This window comes from Nelusetta ayraudi, unplaced genomic scaffold, assembly GCF_046127955.1.
Source record: "Nelusetta ayraudi isolate G7.1 ecotype Tasmania unplaced genomic scaffold, CSIRO-AGI_Nayr_v1 ptg000172l, whole genome shotgun sequence".
In the NCBI taxonomy this organism is placed as follows: domain Eukaryota; kingdom Metazoa; phylum Chordata; class Actinopteri; order Tetraodontiformes; family Monacanthidae; genus Nelusetta; species Nelusetta ayraudi.
The window spans coordinates 422,486-439,561 of NW_027466221.1; the positions used below are offsets into that span (position 1 = coordinate 422,486).

Sequence of the window (17,076 nt, forward strand, 5' to 3'; positions counted from 1 at the left end):
AGACATGCAGTGAGAGAGGAGCATTTTCAACAGTGAGCTACAGACACTGGTAACGACAGCGTTGAACCGCATGAACTCTAAGAGGCAACAACAGCTGGGAGAAAAGTCGATGGAGCTGCTACAGCAATGTATCCCGAGTCACTTCTAGCATGACTTGTAGCTTCTATTATGAACAAACATTATTTAGACACCAGAGCAGTGTGTTAATTCTTCCCCGCCAAAAGAATGAACCCCCTGTTTTCAACGAGTCACGCGGTATGAACGGCACAGTGATTTAAGCATGGTAAACAAACCTGATCTCTTTAAAAGTCTGCCTGTGATAAGTGGTCCAAGCATGTTGAAGATCCAACAGCTCCTCATTGCACTTCTTCCTCTCCAAGAGCTGTGTGTGTGTGTGTTCAGGATGGACCCTAAACAACTTTTACCAGCGAGTTTTATAAACTTTACTTGCAGAGTTTGTGCTAGTGTTAGTGTTGTTATTGTTATTGTTGCGGCTGTAAAATGGGAGGACGTGTTGACTGATGTGCTTGACTTTGCTGTCTGATCTTTATGTACCACTCACACAATTTAGATTAGATTGGACTTTATTGATCCCAAATTGGGAAACTACACTGTTGCAGCAGTCAAAAAACAATACAAAAAGTGAAACTAGAAGAATAAAAAATAAACTATACAGTAGTTACAGTTTACAGTTAACAGTGGTTAAACTATACAGTGGTTACAAGATATACAATAAAATATAAAAAAAATCCAATCTATCTATGTACAACAAACACCAGGGGCAGATGTGCAAAAGATGGTCAAAGATGTGCAAAGGCAGGGATAAGCCAGGCGTTATAAACCATTCTGCATTATTTGCCATTGAGTCCAGTTAAAATAATTTGATTTTTTAAAATATTTACACAATCAACATTTAGATACAGGCACAACAAACGTACAAATAAAGGAGAAAATGGAACGATAAATGAATAAATAAGTAAGTGAATAAATGAATAAACAAATAAATAGATAAATAAATAAATAAATAAAACGAGAAAGAAACAAACTTCCGGGTCCACCTGCCGGGCACCTCTTGCATTACCGGTGCGCTGTCTCTTTAACCGGCCCAGGGGGGGCGGTCCTCTGCAGTGGGCGGGGCCATGGCCGCTTTGTCCGCCTCTCTCGCTCTCTCTCGGTGCTGAACTGAACTCCAGCGGACAGCAGAAACCAGCAGGCACCGTGACCGACCTGCCGCGAGCGCACCGCCAGTCCCAGGCCCCGGGAAACACCGAGGCCTCGTGCCGCAGCGCGCGTGTCCTTTCCGTCTCCAGAGGGAAAAAAGTGGATTATAGACCGGAAACTGGTCCGAAACGCAAAGGTAACACTTTTTGTAGTTGTTTGGCAGAGTTCACTCACTCACTCAGTGTGTGTGTGTGTGTGTGTGTGTGTGTGTGTGTGTGTGTGTGTGTGTGTGTGTGTGTGTGTGTGTGTGTACGCGCGCGCGCGCGAGGCCGCGGTCTGTCGGAGCTGCTGGTGCGCGTCCCTCTTTTCAACGTACCAGCCCGCGCGACAACAATAACGATCCTCTAGCATCTTCTGTCCCACAATAACAACGTGACGTCATCAGAGAGGGGTCACCCGGCCGTCACGCCGTGTGTGTCAGCACTTTTAGCACAGAAGTCTCAGGTTTATTTTATTTTTATATCTTCTTCTTTTTTTTTTTAGAAACTGTCTGTCGGTTTTGATCAAGGCGGCAAAGTTTCCCTGAACTTTGTCTAACAAGTCAAACTTTGGCAACACAAGAGTGAGACTCTTCATCATAATCAAGATCAACATCATCATCATCATTATCATCATCATCATCATCATCCGGATCAATGGGCTCCATGGTGATGAGGTCACTGCTCAGGTTGTGTGGTCCACAGAGGAGCAGCACCAGAGATTGTCTGTCAGTCAGCCAGCCAGCCAGCCAGTCAGTCAGTCAGTGGCCCAGATCAGTGTTTTCCTCTGGGACTGGCTCGGCCTTAATCGGCCAGATGGAACCTCGGTTGTCGCTCAGACTTACGTAACATTAATACTGTGCTGCTGCTGCTGCTGCTGCTGCTGCTGCTGCTGCTGCTGCTGCGACACACTCACAACCAGCGGGTTTTCCAACTTGTTGCTTGGACAGCCTGGCTGTATGTTTGTGTGTGTGTGTGTGTGTGTGTGTGTGTGTGTGTGTGTGTGTGTGTGTGTGTGTGTGTGTGCGTCTGCGTCTGCGTGTGCGTCTGCGTGCGCGTGTCGCAACTTTCACGAGCTGGTTTTATAAACTTTACTTTGTGTTGTTGTTGTTATTGTGTTATTGTTCCGGCTGTAAAGTGGGAGGACGTGTTGACAGATGTGCTCGGCTTTGTTGTTGTCCAATTTGTCTCGCTGTTGCCCTCTAACCTTCCACCACACACACACACACACACACACACACACACACACACACACACACACACACACACACACACACTGAGTGTTGGCCTTTTTTTGGAGCTTTTCTTGGAGCTTCTGTTGTACGAGCTCAGACAGAAGGAACTGGGCTGGTTGGAGGTCACATGACTTGACGGAGCGCGATCACCTTCACACCAGTGAGAACACCGACACTGTTGTTGTTGCTGTTGTGGTGCGCTACGTATGTGGGTGTGGGTGTGTGTATTGCGTCTCAGTCAGTGCCTTGTCACACACTCACGCCCTTAAAGCTCCTCATTGTACTTCTTCTTCTCCAAGAGCTGCCAGGCAGTTATCTCTCCATCTATTGTGTCACAGGGGTGTGTGTGTGTGTGTGTGTGTGTGTGTGTGTGTGTGTGTGTGTGTGTGTGTGTGTGTGTGTGTGTGTGTGTGCGTGTCCCTCTGACTCTGCTTCTTTTTGCGCCGGAAGACTTTATTTTCCCCCCACTGCTGCTGTGGGATTTTGGCCACCAGTCTGAATTTGACTGCGCTGAGGTCACCGCAGACTAACCCTGAAGAAGGTGGAGGAGGAGATATAGGAGGAGGTGAAGGAGGAGAAGGAGGACTTCTAAAGAAATTTTACAGGCAGGCAGAGGGAAATTTGATTTACTGTGTGTGTGTGTGTGTGTGTGTGTGTGTGTGTGTGTGTGTGTGTGTGTGTGTGTGTGTGCTGTAAGAGGCGAAGATTGAGCAAGTACAGGACGGTTAAATGGGGCTAGATGTGATGATGGTGATGGTGATGATGATGAGGAGAAGGAGGAGGAGGACATGGTATTTTCTTGCCATGTTCTTCTTCTTCTACTTCCCAAGCCTGTGGAATGGAAAAGCCAATGTGGAGGGTTGGTTGACCCAGACTGACTGAGAACAGGAGTAAATGTAGAGCAGGTTGAGGTTGTTCTCTCTGCTCTCAGTTTGTCTGTGTGGGTCAGTCTGATTTCCGGTTTCAGGGACGAGCTTGTTGAGGAGCCCCACTTCCTGCGAGGGATGCATGGTGTTGATGCTTGGAGCGCCGGGCCGAGGGCTGAAGACAGAACTCAGGAGTGATCCTGGAGCCTGGCGGCGGAGCCACGCTGGCTCTGCTGCTCCTCTGACCTTTGAACCCGCTCATAAGCTTTGTGCTGATCACTTTTTAACTAACTGCTTGTCTGACTGTGCTGTGTCTGAACACCTGGACTCCAAGTGTGTGTTGACACTTGGAGTCCAGGTGTTCAGAGCTACTGAAGCTACTGAGGCTGCACCAGTGTCACGGCTGGGTTCCATTCCTAATGTTTTTGGTACGGTGCCAGCGTCGATACTCTGGTATCGATACATCGCTTCCTCAACGATGCCTTTTTTCATACCAGATGCTTCAAAGATGTTTTTCGTTCTTCTGCTGATTCAAATCAGGATTTTCCTCCAAATCCACTTTGCTGTCTTCCCGTCCCCGTTCTGATCCACATTCATGAAGTGGAGCCACTTTAGCATATATGGCACAAAAGTTTACCAGTGTCTTAAGTTCCTGCCTCCAAGTGTGAAAGCCAATCAGCAGCCACTTTAGATCTTAATTAAAATTATATTTGGCTGGCAGACGCTGAGATCGACTTTCTTGGATATATCGGGATTTTGCAGCGAAAGACGAATCAGTGTTTGATTTTAAATGGGATTGGAGCATTTCAGTTGTTGCCGCAGATGTATCCAAGTTCCAGCCCTACTTCCTCGTTGACTCAAGCAGTGACAGTGGACACAGACAGAGTCCTCCAGCGCTACGACCAGCTGTTCAGTCTCTGACTGGTGAATGGTTGAAAAGGTCGAGGCGGCGGTGCAGTGAAATCCAGCCAACATCATCATCAGCAGTCGTTCCCTCAACAACGCCGATGATTGTCGTCTTCCAGCGACAGCCCCCCCCCCCCCCCCCCCCGCCCCCGCCCCCGGCCGCCGCAATATCACACAGCACAAAGCTGTTTTGGTTACTGCCATTCCAGCCACAGCGATAACCAGTTTGACCGGAATCCTCCCGTCCGAAGCGGAGTCTCTGTGCTGCCGTCCGTCCGCCTGTCTGTCTGTCCGTCCGTCCGTCTTCACCTCCTCGGCTGTGTCAAACTGATACTGGTGAGCTGCTCCTCCTCAAGCCGGGAGCGGCGACAGTTGCAACACACGCCGACATTTGTTTACTTGGCAATCTTTCAGAGGATGCAAAGCTGTCTGACGAGTCTGGAAGAGCCCGAAGGTGCAGCTGGTTTCCTCAGAGCAGCAGAGCGTTAGTCCTCACCTGTTCATAACAATAATTATAATAAGAATAATGGTGGCGTCGTCAGGCTCACGCTGCTCATCTTCACCCGACCTCCCCTCCCTTCGTGCTCCTGGACTGTGTCCTGTACTGAACCAGTCAGCGGAGGGAACCAGCGGTAGATTCCCGCTAGTTAACCTCAGCAGGTTGATCATCCCAGTAGCTGCAGCCTTTTCCTTCTCTGCTTCCTGCCTGTAGTCCAGTGCAGCTGTACGGTGACAGAATTGAGGGTGTGTGTGTGATCGCTTTCAGGCCCCCTGGTGGTGGTAATTCCTCCCCCGATCCCCACCCCCAACACCCCCGATGCCCCACCACCCCCCATCCCCCAGGTCAGGGTGCTGAAGAGACGTGAGCGGCGGTGCAGCTGCTCAATCTGCTGCATCTTCTGGCCTGTTTACAGTCCAGCGAGCCCTCATTGTTCAGCCGCCAGGCCCTGACACACAAACAGGTGCTCCCTCTCTCTCTCTCTCTCTCTCCCTCTCTCTCTCTCTCTCTCTCTCTCTCTCTCTCTCTCTCCCTCTCTGGACCCACCCACTCTTCGGAAACTAGTTGAGGTCGCTACCGAGGACGCTCAGCATGACAAGCGCAGGTTTCCCCGTCTGAACAAAGACTCACTGGCTGATGCGACCCGGCCGAGGCCTCAGGAGGAGGATGTTTGGGGGTCACGACCCGCCCGTGATGTGAATGGATTGAAAAAAAATACCGTGAGAGGGAGAGAAAGAGAGAGAGAGAAAGAGATGATAATCATCTCAGGCGTCCGAGAGTCACTGGACACAGAGGGTGTTCACAGATTGTGTGTGTGTATGTGTGTGTGTGTGTCACTAGGGTTTGCCACTCCTCTTCCTCTGCTTTGTTTTTCCTCTGTTCTGGTGATACTGTCGCTTCCTCGGTTACAGCAAACTGTGTGTGTGTGTGTGTACGCATGTGTGTGTGTATGGACTCCTGGACCTGCTTGCAGCAGCATTACTGGCTGAACTTTAGACTCACTGCTTTCACATTGACTCCACCGGGCTGCCGGCCAGCAGCGGCTTTCTCTCGTTGCTTTTTGTCACCTGCCTCATAAAACTGCAGCTTGTGCTGCAGCCAAATCTTACGTAATATTAATTTGACACTTACTCACGTTTCCTGGTGCTGTCTTTGTTTTGGTCGTCGGCCACCTTCCAGTTTCAGACGGTCGGTGTTATTTTAGAGGCAAACGGCGCCGACTTGTCCGACAGCATTATTGGATCTTGACTAACTGGCTGCTAATTGCTACAGCGAAGCTTTTCGTCTCCGTCCAGAAGCCACGTGAAGACTGAACCGACACCGTGGGACGACTGAGAACCCTCCAGAACTGCAGGTTTACGTGGATCTTAATTAGACAAACAAACTTGTGAATATCAATCTGTGCTGCTGTTGTTGTTGCTAATAAAGTTGTTGTTTAACCACGGGACCAACACAAACGACTGAGACGATCTGACCTCTGACCCCTGGAGGTTGAGTTGAGCAGCTTCAGGGAGTCTTGAGTGTCACCTGACGTGAACGTGTTTGAACTGACAGTCGGACCTTCGCTCCAACAGCACCAACGTGCAGTTTAGCTTCCTGATCTACTGCCTGTCAGTCAGCTGATTTGCTGTGGAGGGAAAACAAACCTCGTGCACCAAACACACACACACACTCACTTTTTAATGAGTGCTCTCTCTCTCTCACCCTCTCCTGCGGTCCTACTGTGAACTGTGTGTTCGCTCTCCTGGCTCAAGTGTTTTGTTGTTCGCCGTCAGCAGCCTTAAAAGGTTTATTAACTCGTGTCGGCAGCTGGAGCTCTGCAAGCCCGAGGCCAGTGTGTGTGTATGTGTGTGTGTGTGTGTGTCTCTCCGGAGGGGAGGTGGCTGATAACACAGAAAGTGAAGTGAACCTGTTGAGAGGTGGACAGAGTGCAGGAGCAGCAGCAGCAGAAGCAACAGCAAACGGTCACTTATCTCCCAGTCACACTGAGGCCCCGCCCACCGCTGATTCTCCAGAGTGTTTCCACGTGGGTGTGTGTGTGCGTGAGTCCTGTTTTTGCAGCAGGAGCCAGAAGATGGACCCTTGCAGGGTTCCCACAGTCATGGAATACTTGGACAAGTCGAGGAATTTTGTGAAACCTCCGAATCTTTTGGAAAAGTTCAGAAATGTAACCGCTGCGAACGAGTAGAATTTGTTTTGTTGTTCTACCCTAACGTAGGCGATGCCCCGCCCCCCTACTGCTCCGCCAACCCCCGGTTTTAGTCAGACCAACAAAACGTTTTTAGACAATTGTTGCACCATAAGGCAATTGGCCAAGGTTTACATCCCTTTTAAGTATGAAAATACTCTATTTATTGGTTGGCAATGAAAATTAGTGGGAACTTATCCACTGGGATCCGTTGGTTTTTCTCTTGTTTGTGCAAGGAGATGGATGTGATGTTGCACTCAACAAATAAAGGTTGATTGATTGATAGATTGAGTCTCTCCTCTGCCTGGTTGTTGGCCTGGTCTGCCTGTAGAACCAGAACCTGGTTTAGAACACCGCCGGCCGGCCTCAGTCCTCCAGTGTGTCACTGTGAGCCTGTTGTTGTTTTCTGCAGAAACACTGCTTTGTTTTGTCATCCAGCGGCTTATTGGACAGTTAATTCAAACACTTGGCACCACTTCCTGCCCGGCCATGAATGAATGCTGCCTGTTTGTCGGAGACTGATGGGGCGGATTTTTGCTCATTAATTACGCATGTAGTCTCGTGTGTGCATTTGCACTAATGCGCAGGCACGCACGCACGCACGCACGCACGCACACACACACACACACACACACACAGTGTGGCACAATCCCTCCTCTGTGACTGTAATGAGGTTTTGGGTTTGTTACGTTCAGAAAACTGAGTGAATCCAGTCTTGTGATGCCCTCTGTCGCCCCCTGCAGGCTGCAGTTTTCACCTCAGTGGCTCCATCTGCGACTTTCCTCCGCACTGAAGTCCCTGTGGCCTCATTGTTTCACGTGGGAAAACTGTTTCCCCCCCTCAATATTGTTATATCCAGAAAAAGACTGTTTATGTCTTTTCAACATGACAAAACATAATCTTTCCTGGTTTCCTCTTTTTCCTTTGAAGACCAACAAAGCAGACTGATAGGCCACACAGTTGATGAGGCAGCACTGATAGGAGATGGGCTCATGACTTTAAGCACTCAATATGATCACATGTTGCTTTACTGGGATCAGATAAGAATCAAAACCTCAGAGAGAGTTTTTTGGTGTGTGTGTGTGTGTGTGTGTGTGTGTGTGTGTGTGTGTGTGTGTGTGTGTGTGTGTGTGTGTGTGTGTGTGTTGTATTGCAGCACCGCCCACTGACCACACAGTCGCCTCAGACACACTGGATTTATTTACTGGTGATGAACGCGCTGCCCTCGAATGTAACGCCCCCCTCACACCCTCAACCCACACACACACACACACACACACACACACACACACACACACACACACACACACACACACAGTGATTTAATAGCAGCCTAGTGTTGGTCCAATCACACTCCAGGGTTTCCTCCCCTCCCAACACCGTCACTGGGTTCTTCACCACATGGACGCACAAAGTAAACTGTTGTTGTTGTTGGTGGTGGTGGTCTTATTGCTCAGACTTAAACCTGATTGGCCCGGCACTTTGATTAGCAGGTAGAAGTTTCTACGTGCTGAAAATTCCCTTAGTGTGTGTGCGTGTGTGTGCGTGTGCGTGTGCACGCGCATGCTGGTGGTGTTTCTGCTGTGTGTCATCAAGGCTTGGCCTCAGGCTGTGTGAGCAGATATGAAGTCTAGCAGGGGGAACTTGTTCCACCTGCAGCCCAGGAACCAGAGGTCCCTCCTTCAGTGGAACCTCTGGACCTCCTCCTTGGTTGGACCTTCTTCCAGCAGCTCAGAGGCAGAATCCTTCAGCAGTTTGAAATCTTTCCTTCTCCTTAAACAGGGCACTTCTCGCATCTCTGATGTGATGCCACTTGTATGTTAATATTCCTCCACTTTTTATGCTAAGCTGCTGTTAATTGGACTCCGATCAGGATCCTCGAGGTGAGAAAGGAAACGTACCGCCGGGCTGCTGTGTTCCAGGGTCACGGTTGTTATTCAGAGCCCCATTCCATCCCCCACCCCGCCGTGGGAGCGCCAGCCAGCGGCCTGGAGGGGGCGGGGGGGGCGTCACAATAGAGTCTGGCGACCTTCTGGTCAGAGCGGAGAACTTTTCATTCTTCTGCCTCTCCGTTGATTATGCGATTAGATGGAGTCAAGGATGGTGTCAGCTGACTGCCGCTCATTAGCATGAAAATCTTTTCACAGATTCATTCGTTCTTTGAATAAGTTTATTAGTTTTGCATATTTTATCAGAGGCAGAAGAAGTAGAAGAAGAAGGTCGGAGCCGTGAATTGTCGTTCTCCTTGAACATTAAAAAAAAAAAAATGTGTTTGTCTCCTCGTTTCAACTTTTAAACACGAGTCGGAAGACTGAAAAGGAAAAAAAAAGCCCCTCCAGCTACTCTCGGCCTGTCCGCTGTTTGGAGTCGATGCCAGCCGAGCTGTGATTGGACGCGCAGCCAAAGCCTCTTTACCCCCTCAGGGGTGAGACAGAGAGCGAGAGAGAGAGAGAGAGAGAGGGAGAGTATCTCTCGGGCGTGCGGTGCAGCTGATCCTCAGGATTACAAGAGTGAGAAGCGGAGATGAGCTCGCCGCTCGTTGTGATGTCACTCTGCCGGCGACGTAAGAAGACGCTCTTCATCATCTGCCGCCCCCGAATCTACTCGAGCCACCAGTCATGTGACACTTTGAGTGCAGAGTTACGTGAAATAAAAAAAAAGAAAGAGGGCTCGGGTGCTGCCCGCACTCTCGTCATTCCTGTTAATTTTATGGAGAAGGAGGGGAAAAAAATGTGGTCCTCTTTAGACTGGAGACCCTGGACTCCAGGGGCCACCAACCCCTCTGAACCTGAGAGCAACTTCATGGCTGCTGAGTCAAATGACAACGGGCAACGACTTTGCTAGACTCTTCTGAAATAAAGAATTCTCAGTTAACCTTTAATTATAGATCATTATTATTATTATTATTATTAGTAGTAGTAGTAGTAGTATTATCATCATTAATAATAATAATCATGCTACTCCTCCATGTGAAGACCAAGTTCTCACAATAATTATCGACAATGAATTAACAAGGTTTGAGACGCAGCTCAGCGAGTTGTGCTATTTTTTATAACAGGCCTGTGGGAGACTCAGGAGGTCTTTGGGAGGGGGGGGGGGGGGGGGAGTGATTTGGTGTTGGTAACCCCTGACCCGTAAAAACCTCTGCTGGTCTGGACTGATGCTGAGTGAGTCCCTTGGTCCTCCTGCTCAACTGCCTCCTTGTCAGAAGCTGCGTTTTCATTACAGTTTTTCGCAAAATAAAAGTGATATTTCTAAAATTTCGACTAAGTTCAATTGCGATTTGCAGGCGTTGCCTTCGAATGGTGTGAAACACATGAGCCATAATTCTCGTAAAATCTGGAAGCCCCTCTCCCTCATTTACCTTTCTAAAGACTTGTACAAATATGCATTTCGCTATTGTTTGCTGTCAAGAATGGTTGTTATATTTTTCTCTTTGATTACTTGGGAAAAATATTCTGTCTCTTCCTCCATCCAAACATCATGAGCCATTTCCACTTGAAGTGAACTGGTCACATGACCCTGTACGTCACATCCGGTGATGTGGAAAAAAGCGTTTCCATGACACTTTTGTGATACACGTCTATCTCGATACGTCTGTAAAAACCACCTCATGAGAGCGTAAAAACCTTTTAGCAATATATCAGGTGTTTTTTTAAGTTTAGGTGTTTTCATTACCAGTTTGTTTTATTGCAATATTTGGGTTTTGCGCAATTCTAGGGGTAATGGAAACGCAGCTAGTGAGGCTGGAGAATACGGCTGAGCGCCTCCTCCACTCAGTCACACTGAAGCAGCGTTTCCTCACTGGGAACGATGGAAGGACTGGGACAGTCGTCCAGGTCACCTGTCCCTACTGCCGTTTCTCTGTCCTGGTTTGCGTATTTAGCCCCCTGTTTGCAGCCTCCTGCTGAAAGCTGCTTCTGTTGGACCTTCCACACACTAACACACACACACACACACACACACAAAAAAAAATGAGGTGAAGCCAACAGCTTGCTAGGGGTATCAGCAGCCTCTTGGGACATCACAGAGGGCTGATATTGTTGTGTGTGTTGGTGAAGGATGGACTGGAGTCGGCCAGTGGACTGTTGCACAACGTGGAAGCTCGAAGATCAGTTTTCTCAGGTGGCTGATCGACCGTCTGCTCTGTGGCTCGGACAGCTTCTGTCTGGACCACAAGTCCAAATCAATCACATCAAAGTTGTTGACCTGCTGGTCTTGCGGTTTGGTTTGGTTGGGTTCTTCTCTCATTGAGCAGTCTGGGTAATACCTGACTCGCTCTCTGCGTTGTCATTGGCTCCCCCAGCTGTTTGTTTGCCGTGTTTAATGTTTTCACGCTGGACAGTTTCCCCTTTTTTTTCTCCACAAACCATTGTCGCTGAATGTGGGTGTTCCAATGGTTTCATAGCCCTCGACTCAAAAGTCTGGAAGTTCAGAGTTGGACCCAGACCTGAGCTTTGATACGTCTGGAGCACCGACTGCAATACTCAACAATGTAGCATCTAATCAGTCCAAATATCCAAGAAAGTCAATCTCAGCGTCTGCCAGCCAATAATCATTTGGCATCAAGATCTAAAGTGGCTACCGATTGGCTTCCACACGATGGAGGCAGGAACTAAAGACACTGGCAAACATTTGTTGACGTCAGAGTGAAAATTAGCGTCATTAGCGCCGGAGATGCTAAAGTGGTTCCGCTTGATGAAGATGGATCAGAATCAAGGACAGGAAAACAACAAAGTGGATTTGGAGACAATCCTGATTGGAATCTGCAGTAAAATGGAAAATAAATGTTTTGAGCTGAAGTGGCAACAATGTATTTTTGTTGTTGATTAAACTGGGTTTTAAAACATCGGATATCAAAAAGGAATCGTTCTGGAATGGGTATCTGGAATGGAACCCAGCCTTAGTTGGGAGACTAACTGGAGGGCCCTCATTGGTCTTGAAGGGTCACTGGAGGATACAAACGACTGCCCTGTTTTCCTCTCAGAAACTCCTCCAATCCGCTGCTGGCCGGAACACTCTGTTATCTTGGAAGTCTGAAGAGGCAAATTCCAAAAAATTGTGAGGAAAAGACAAAAGAGCTGCGATCAGCGGAAAGACTTCCCCTGAACTGGACTCTGTGAGAAAACTTCAGCTCCACTCTGTCCGCTGCTTCTTTTATTCGGAGCAGCTCAGACCGCCGGCGGGCCGGCAGCTCCCAGTGTCTCTACTGCTTATGTAACCACCGGAGGCCTTAATGGGAAGTACATCTCCAGCGGTGACACTGGGACACTCACTGCACACACTCCAGAAAAGTGAACATGACAGCAGCTCCCACAGTTCCTGGAGTGAGCGGAGGAGGAGGACTTTCTCACATCACGGCCTCCACCGGTCCTCACCTCTGGAGACAGACCTCCAACTAAAGTCTCCTCCTCCTGGTTGGAACGTTAGAAGGACGCTAAATAGAATAGAATAGAATAGAATGCCTTTATTTATCCCACTTTGGGGAAATTTGCACAATTACAGCAGCACATGGAGTGCAAAAAGAAGAAGAAAAATAAATATGAACTAAAAAGAAATAAGATAAAATGTTTATAGGTTTTTGCAATGAACTGGTGACTTGTCCAGGGTGTCACCCTGCCTTTGCCCTATGACAGTTGGGATAGGCTCCAGCTGACACCTTTAATGTATATGGAAAGTTGGATTATTTACAAAATGTGGAGTTTGTTTTCCTCTGACCACCTCGGTGGTCGTTCATTTTGCATTTCCACGTCGGCTGTCTATGGAAGTTTAATTCTCTGTCTGTCTTTGTCTCCTGCAGGCTGAAGTCTGAGGTGGTGAAACCATGAAGCTGGACCTCCAGGACGGCAGCGTCCACTGAACACCTGAACTGAACCTGCTCTGTGATCGAGACCTTCCTGCAGAACCTCCAACTGAACGCTGGATAGAAACCCCCCACCCCGCCGCTGTCCTCCAGAACACCCTCCTTCATCCACTTCCCGAACCCTTAGAGACCACCCCCATCTCCTCCACCTTCATCTCCACGTTCACCTCCATCATGCCCATCCTCAAGCAGCTGGTCAGCAGCACCAACCAGTCCAAGCGTCGCTCACGGGCCGACCTGACGGCAGAAATGATTAGCGCCCCGCTGGGCGACTTCCGCCACACTATGCACGTGGGCCGCGGTGGCGACGCCTTCGGGGACACGTCCTTCCTCAGCAGCAGGTCTGGAGAAGCTCCGCGGGAGGCGGAGCCTATGCAGGCCCCGCCCGCGGGGCCCAAACCGGGGCTGCTGTCCCGAACCTTCCGGAGCAGCAAGCGCTCACAGTCGGTCAACCGCGGCGACAAGTACCAGTACAAGACTGTGGCTGCGGGGGCGGCAGCGCCCCCTGGTGGCGGCACGTCTGGCTTTGTGAAAAACGCTATCTCGCTGCCCTACCTGAACAACGACCACGAGGAACTCAGCAGCCGGGGGGCGCCGCCACCGCCGCCGATGGCCAAGAGCGTCTCCTCCAGCCCCCTGAGGACCAACGGCGGCGCCGCCATCGCCAAGTTGGACCCCGAGCTGGACGAGCGCAACTTCGGCGAGCTGACGGAGCTGCCGCCCTCGCTGCCCCGCGGCGGCGGCATGAAGCACGCCGAGTCCATGATGTCCTTCCACATCGACCTGGGCCCGTCCATGCTGGGCGACATCCTGGGCGTGATGGAGAAGAAGGGCTGGGAGGAAGATGACCTCGGCTACGAGGAGGGCCGGCCCTCGCCGTCGCACATCCCCCTCATCGACGACGACGGCGACGACGATGACCTGGAAGGGGAGGAGCTAAAAGTGGGGGTGGGAACGCCGCCCGCAAGGCCCCCCCGCAGCCTGCCGCAGCTGGAGGCGGAGCCCTACAGTCCGGAGCTCCAGACCAGGAACAACAACTACCAGCAGCACCAGGACAGCTGCTCCGTCTCCAGTTCCGGCTCCGCCCTGGAGGACAAGCGGCGGTACTACGGCGGCCACGATGGCGACACGGACAGCGCCAAGTTCAGCTCGCCGCGGGCCGGCGGCGGCGGTGGTGGCGGCAGCTTCGGTGGTGCCGAGGACGACCGAGATTTCAGCTACATGGATGAAGAGGACGAGGACGACGAGGAGATCCGAGTGTAGCTGCATCACAAGCCTCGTCTGGAGGAGAGATGCTTCCTGCTCCGCCTGATTGGCCGCCTTGTTGCCGGGCAGACTCCGGCCACGCCTGAAGGTGTTTGGCTGTTTAATTGCTGCTGCACAATTTTTGTTTTTGGAACTTTTGAACTTGTTTAGAGTTCAGATTTTTTTTTTCTTTAGGCTGGGGTGGGCGGCAGCTTTTCTTTTGAAAACAGTGATATGTCTGCTGGTCGACTGGGAACCTTTCTGTGGGAAACAACAACTGGAGAAGATAAAAAGCAGCAGCAGCAGCAGCAGCAGCAGCGGTGATGAAGCTGAGGCTGTTCTGCAGGGCCAGAGGTCAAGCTTCTCTCCTTCCTCCTGCTGCCTGTTAATATCACATACAGAGTGTGATAGGAGGAAGGAGCGGAGGAGCAGGAGCCGTCACAAGTAGATTCAACACTTCCAAACTTTAAGAGTGTTTTTTTTCCTCTTTCCATTTATTGTATGTCAATTTATCGGCCTGGAAAGTGAGTCGACTGTTGTTTGAGTTTGCTCGCTGATCATGTAAACATCACCTATTGGTTCTTTATCTCTTTTTCTTTGCTCCCAGGTCTTAATTCACAGACGGCTGTGATATTTATGAATGGGGAGAGACGGATGTGTGTGTGTTTTTTTTTTCCCACGTTGTGCAATGATGAGTCTTACAAGTTTTGGATTTTGGACATTTTTTTTCTTACTGACTTTCATCAGTCTTACAGAGTGACCCAGCAGTTTGATTGGTGCAGTACTGGTGCTTGTGTTAAAGGGACAGTTCACCCTACAATTGAAATGCGAGTCGGCTGAGACTCCGGTGACATTTGTTCGCGGATGAAGCTCCCCTCAGTGACGATACAGTGGAAGTACATGATGGCCATGTACCCAAGTAAAATAAATGGATAAATAAATAGATAAATGAATAATTAATTTAAAAAAAAAAACTCCTCTCTCAGCCCCGTGTCTGAAAGCCTCGGCCGTCCAGTTTGACAACATTGTGTTGTTGTTTCTTTTGTTAGACCAAACAAAGGCTACAGTTTCACTTTTGGGCGGACTGTCCCTTAAAGTTCGTCATGCAGCAGAGATGCAGCCGACAGTGAGGCGTGACTCGTGTATGTTATGTGGACAATGTGGCTGTTTGTACGTGTGCAGAGTGACCAGTGGCAGGACGGGAGCGTCTGTCACCAGCGCCGCCGCTGGCCTGGGCGGGGCTAGTGGCGGCGGCAGCATGAAGGTGTGTCTGATGAGTGTCGCTGCAAACATGCAGGGACGCAAGAGCCAGGATGTGGAAACACTCACAGGTTGTTATTATGGTGGTGATGATGATGATGATGATGTTGATGTTTCTCCTCGGGATCGTGTCCAACTTCCACTTCAACAGAGAGAGAAAAAAAACAAAACTAATCAGGCAGCAGCAGGAACAGATGTTTTCAAACGGACCAATCATCTGGCTCCGTTCAGTTACAAGTGCAGCGTGCGCCACTGGCCTCCAGCCAGCTGGAGGAGCTCCAGGAGCAGCCGGAGGTCAGGGACACACAGGTGGAGCTGTTTTCTTTTTTATTTCTCTCCTCTGGCAAGATGTTCAGTGCCAGACAGACACAGACTCCGCCTCCCCACCCCCACCCTCTCTGCCGCCGCTGCCGCCACCTCTGATTAATGACCCACCATTTTTATTTTGCGTTACAACACTAATTTGCAAACGTGCGATTTCTGTCGACTGGTTCGCAGCAGCAGGCTGGGAAAATAGTTTAGCATTATCTGATTTTTTTGTCAAGGCTGTTTTTTGTTGTTGTTGTTGTTTTTTGTTTTTTTACTAATGTATAATCAGACGCCGTGATTTCGAGCACGAGCGGTTCCACATTGCGATGTGTCACGGGCCAAATTGTCGTTGCTAATGTTTTGGATACTACAATCCTTCACCATCACCAGCAGGAAACACTCCATCTGCTTTTCTATCAGTTGACGTGTTGAACTGATTTGTGTGCCATCGGCCTATCGCTGTAAGCAGGCTGCAGGGGGCGCCACAGCAGCACAACTGTGCACAAACACCAGTAAAAAAAAAAAAAAAAACTGACCAAAGGAGTAGAGGCAGTGGAGGAGACGCTGCTTCCTGCTGATTGGCTGGCTGGCGGGCGCTCTCAATAGGCCCCGCCCACTTCCTGGCAGGAGCGTTTCTATTTGTCTCCGCCTCACCCGCTCCCCCACGCCTCTGACTGACAGAGGTGGTTTTGGTGAGCAGCGGCGAGACGCAACACTGCAAGATGTTTTTTTCCTCGTGTTCTGTAGCGTTTGGCCAAGTGTTTGCTGACTCCTCCCCTGGCTGGCTCCACCCTAATACATATATTTACCTTCCCTCACTTTCTTTCCTGTCAAATAACAGCTGTATTTTTCAATAAAAGAGAAAGCTGGAAATCTTCAGTTGTGGCTTCATTATTTTCATTCTGCTTTTAAAACAGGCCAATGCAACCTCTGAAGTCAAGTGGGCCGAAGATTTAGGAAGCCACTGAATAAGTTCCACCGCCACTGTTTACAAAATCACACAGGATTTTTCTCTTCCAAATCAGTCTGAGAGGGAAAAAACTGAGAGCCAGACTGTCTGGCTTTACAGACATGACGAGTCTTGTCGGGTAATCAGACAGCGTCTGGCTTCAACAACTCGATGTCGAGGTGCCTTCAAATGCTTGGGCTGCAATCCATTTTATTTCATTTGTATTATGACTCGCGTTCATTTCTGGCTCTGAGGAGACGAGAGAGAAAACGAAAGAGTTGACCATCGTGAGTGTTTCATCTCCATGTCTCACTGGAGGTCAGGAGGTTGTGTGTGTGTGCGTGAAGACGACAGCAGCGTGAAACCAAAGAATAGTCCTCGTCTATGCCTCAGATCTCCGTCATGTTAAACCCATTAAGACCAGAAAAGCAGAGCAGCAGCTGAATGACCTTGGCACCCTCACAGTCTGACCTTGGCTGACTTCAGGCCTTTTCTGCTGCTTTTAAAACTAAATCCTGGCCGAGGTAAAATCTGTGTCATTTTTTCTGTCCGTAAAC

The 17,076-nt window shown here is 49.6% G+C and overlaps 1 protein-coding gene across 2 annotated transcripts; it reads left to right on the forward strand.

Annotated features, from left to right (window-relative positions):
- The first annotated feature begins 1,187 nt into the window (after positions 1–1,187).
- LOC142880776 (cdc42 effector protein 4-like) lies at positions 1,188–16,449 on the forward strand. 2 transcript variants are annotated; one of them, XR_012925463.1, is made up of 3 exons: positions 1,188–1,357; positions 12,694–14,110; positions 14,197–16,449. XR_012925463.1 is itself a non-coding variant. In XM_076014705.1 (2 exons), the coding sequence occupies exon 2, from the start codon at positions 12,931–12,933 to the stop codon at positions 14,017–14,019; it is 1,089 nt and encodes a 362-aa protein (XP_075870820.1). In that variant the 5' UTR covers positions 1,188–1,357; positions 12,694–12,930; the 3' UTR covers positions 14,020–16,449. The 2 variants fall into 2 exon arrangements, 1 of the variants encoding a protein (XP_075870820.1); XM_076014705.1 differs by having other exon boundaries at positions 12,694–16,449.
- Positions 16,450–17,076: the final 627 nt, after the last annotated feature.

Excerpts from the sequence above, each read along its gene's own strand:
- LOC142880776 (XM_076014705.1), top strand. The coding sequence starts at position 12,931 with ATGCCCATCCTCAAGCAGCTGGTCAGCAGCACCAACCAGTCCAAGCGT.